Genomic DNA, 2868 nt, shown 5'->3' on the forward strand with positions numbered 1-2868 from the left:
TCTCATTTTGTCTGTCATAGTTGAAGTGTACCTATGATGAAAATTACAGGCCTCTCTCATCTTTTTAAGTGGGAGAACTTGCACAATTGGTGGCTGACAAAATACTTTTTTGCCCCACTGTATATTGACTACCTGCGTATGTGTGAGACGGAGACCGACCTGTGTGGACGTTCCCTTTGTGTTTCTTCAGAGCGTCTTTGCTCTTGAACCTCTTCCCACAGCTCTCAGCCTTACAGATGAACCTGGCGTCTCCTCTACACGCCTCCTTGTGCTGGTCATAACTACACGCACGGGGAATACAGACACAGTCACTCACACACACACACACAGGAACTCATACAACAACTCAGACAGATAGCAGACCCTGTGTGCATGTTATGCTACTATGTAGGTTTGTGTTCTAGTTATGTAGGCCTACCTGGACTCTGAGCTGAAGGTGATGTGGCAGAGGGAACACTGGTGGTGGCCTCTGGAGGAGTCTCCTGAATGACCCAGGGTCTCAGCACAGTGCAGAACACTGAGGGGAAGATAAAGGAGGCGTAGAGTCAGACAGGGGTAATAAAGATATTAACAGAAATGCTGTAGAAGAAAATACTATACAAAAAAAATATCCAAGRGGCCTACATTCAAAGATTKAATCATGGACACTCTTACTGTATTGTRGTCTCTACCTTCTTGCGCCTTGTGCTGTTGTCTGTGCCCAATAATGTTTGTAACATGTTTTGTGCTGCTACCATGTTGTGCTGCTGTCATGTTGTGTTGCTACCATGTTGTTGTCATCTTGTGTTGCTGCCATGCAATGTTGTCATGTGTTGCTGCCATGCTGTGTTGTTGTCGTCTTAGGTGTCTCTTTATGTAGTGTTCTGCTGTTTCGCTTGTCGTGATGTGTTTTGTCCTATATTTAAAATATATATTTTTAATCCTTCCCCCTWCCCCGCAGGAGGCCTTTTGCCTAAAGAAGCATTTGTTCCTAACTGACTTGCCTAGTTAAATAAAAGGTTKGATWTTTTTTTTWTTTTTTTTAACAGGAAACTAATAGAGGCTGAATCGGGTGGATACATATTTTACTGGAGTGTGTGCAAATCTGTCAGTTCCACTATATGATCCATTTGGTAGCATACTTCTGTGTAACTCAAAGAATGTCAGGTAAGTAGAGTAGAGAGATGATGTAGGCTACACACTGGCGCTGCAAGGCTTGTTTGATGGGGAACTTCTTGCCACAGTTCCTGCACTTGTACTCTTTCTCCTCGGTGATTGGTCTCTGGTGCAGGCTCTGGAGGTGGGCTGCTAGGATCTCCTCGCTAGGGAAGCTGCTCTCACACAGCAGGCACGGGTGGTCCTCCTTCTTGATCACCAGTTCTATACACACAAACACACACACACATTACACACACACGGACACGCGCGCACATATTACACACTTCAAGCAAACTGTTGGACCGACAAAACAGGGTTTATAAACATGGTTGGTGTAAAACTTTGATAGGCATGTACCCATTTCAATAAGATGTTTGGCCTCTTTGCTGTCTTCATCTTCCTCTTTGATGATTTCCTCTTCCTCATCCTCTTCCTCTTCCTCCATATCACTGTCCAGGTAGCCTATCAGCATTTCTGTGTCCTGTCTCAATGTCGTCCACTGCCAGGTAGAAGATATTCTCTCCGTCCTGAGAGATCAGAACACACACACACACACACACACAACAACACACACAACACACACACACAACACACACACACCACACACTACACACACACACACACACACACACACACACACACACACACACACAACACACACACAAGCCACACACACACACACACAGACAGACAGGAAAAAAGGGGTTAGCTGAAGGTTGAACTCATTGAACCTAGACACTCGTCTGTAAGGCTTGATTAAGGTAAGGTCAAGCACTCAAACTCCTAACATGCTGTCATTAACTTCCATATACCTAAAGGTCATGCTCTAATGAAATCAAAGCGTAATTTTTTTTGGCTAAGGGATTTATAAATACACATATATATTAATTTAACAGGGAAAAACACAATAAAATGTCACTTTTGATGTAACACAGAGCTCTAACACACATGAATGACCTTTGAATAAGTAATCACTTTAGCACTTCTGGAATTAATGACAGAACCTCAGCCAGACGACCACAGGTCCTGTTCTTCTTCCTCCTTCTACAGTTGTTTTCCTTCTTCCTCTAGTGAACCATTACGTTCTTAGAGACGCTGACATTTCCCAGGCCAAACGGTGACTGTGTGTGTGTGTGTGTGTGTGTGTGTGTGGTGTGTGTGTGTGTGTGTGTGTGTGTGTGGTGTGGTGTGTGTGTGTGTGTGTTGTGTGGTGTGTGTGTGTGTGTGTGTGTGTGTGTGTGTGAGAGAGAGAGAGTGTGTTCGGTTAACTATCCTTGAAGTTCTCACAAGGATAGTTAAAACAAAGGAAAATTCGACAAAGTGGGGACATTTTGCTGATCCCACAGGAAAAATTATATTTAGGCTTAGGGGTTAGGTTTAGGTTACAATTAGGCCTCAGGGTTTGGAGTTGGGTTAGGGTTTAAGTTAGGGGTTAGGGGAAATAGGATTTTGAATGGGAATCATTTGTTTGGTCCCACAAGGAAGCAAAAGAATGGTGTTTCTAGTGTTTAAGTTAAGGCCGGGACACATTTTTTTACCTTTAATTAACTAGGCAAAGTCAGTTAAGAACAATTCTTATTTTCAATGACGGCCTAGGAACACTGGGTTAACTGCCTTTGTTCAGGGGCAGAACGACAGATTTTTACTTGTCAGCTCAGGGATTCAATTTGCAACCTTTCGTTACAAGTCCAACGCTCTAACACCGCTAGGCTACCTGCCTCCCACATACAT

General features: G+C 43.6%; 1 protein-coding gene and 1 long non-coding RNA gene across 2 annotated transcripts in view; one reads left to right on the forward strand and one right to left on the reverse strand.

Annotated features, from left to right (window-relative positions):
- The window catches only part of LOC139028532 (uncharacterized), a 171362-nt gene that overhangs the window by 73051 nt on the left and 95443 nt on the right, over positions 1-2868 (forward strand). The window lies entirely within an intron of this gene.
- Positions 1-2868, reverse strand: part of LOC111971174 (PR domain zinc finger protein 5-like) — a 60907-nt gene that overhangs the window by 54002 nt on the left and 4037 nt on the right. Inside the window, 5 exon segments of the mRNA XM_023997964.2 lie at positions 160-281; positions 419-517; positions 1182-1359; positions 1495-1618; positions 1620-1664. Of these exon segments, the coding sequence (XP_023853732.1) occupies positions 160-281; positions 419-517; positions 1182-1359; positions 1495-1618; positions 1620-1664 (568 nt within the window).

The sequence above is a fragment of the Salvelinus sp. IW2-2015 genome, linkage group LG13, assembly GCF_002910315.2.
Source record: "Salvelinus sp. IW2-2015 linkage group LG13, ASM291031v2, whole genome shotgun sequence".
NCBI classification, from domain to species: Eukaryota; Metazoa; Chordata; class Actinopteri; order Salmoniformes; family Salmonidae; genus Salvelinus; species Salvelinus sp. IW2-2015.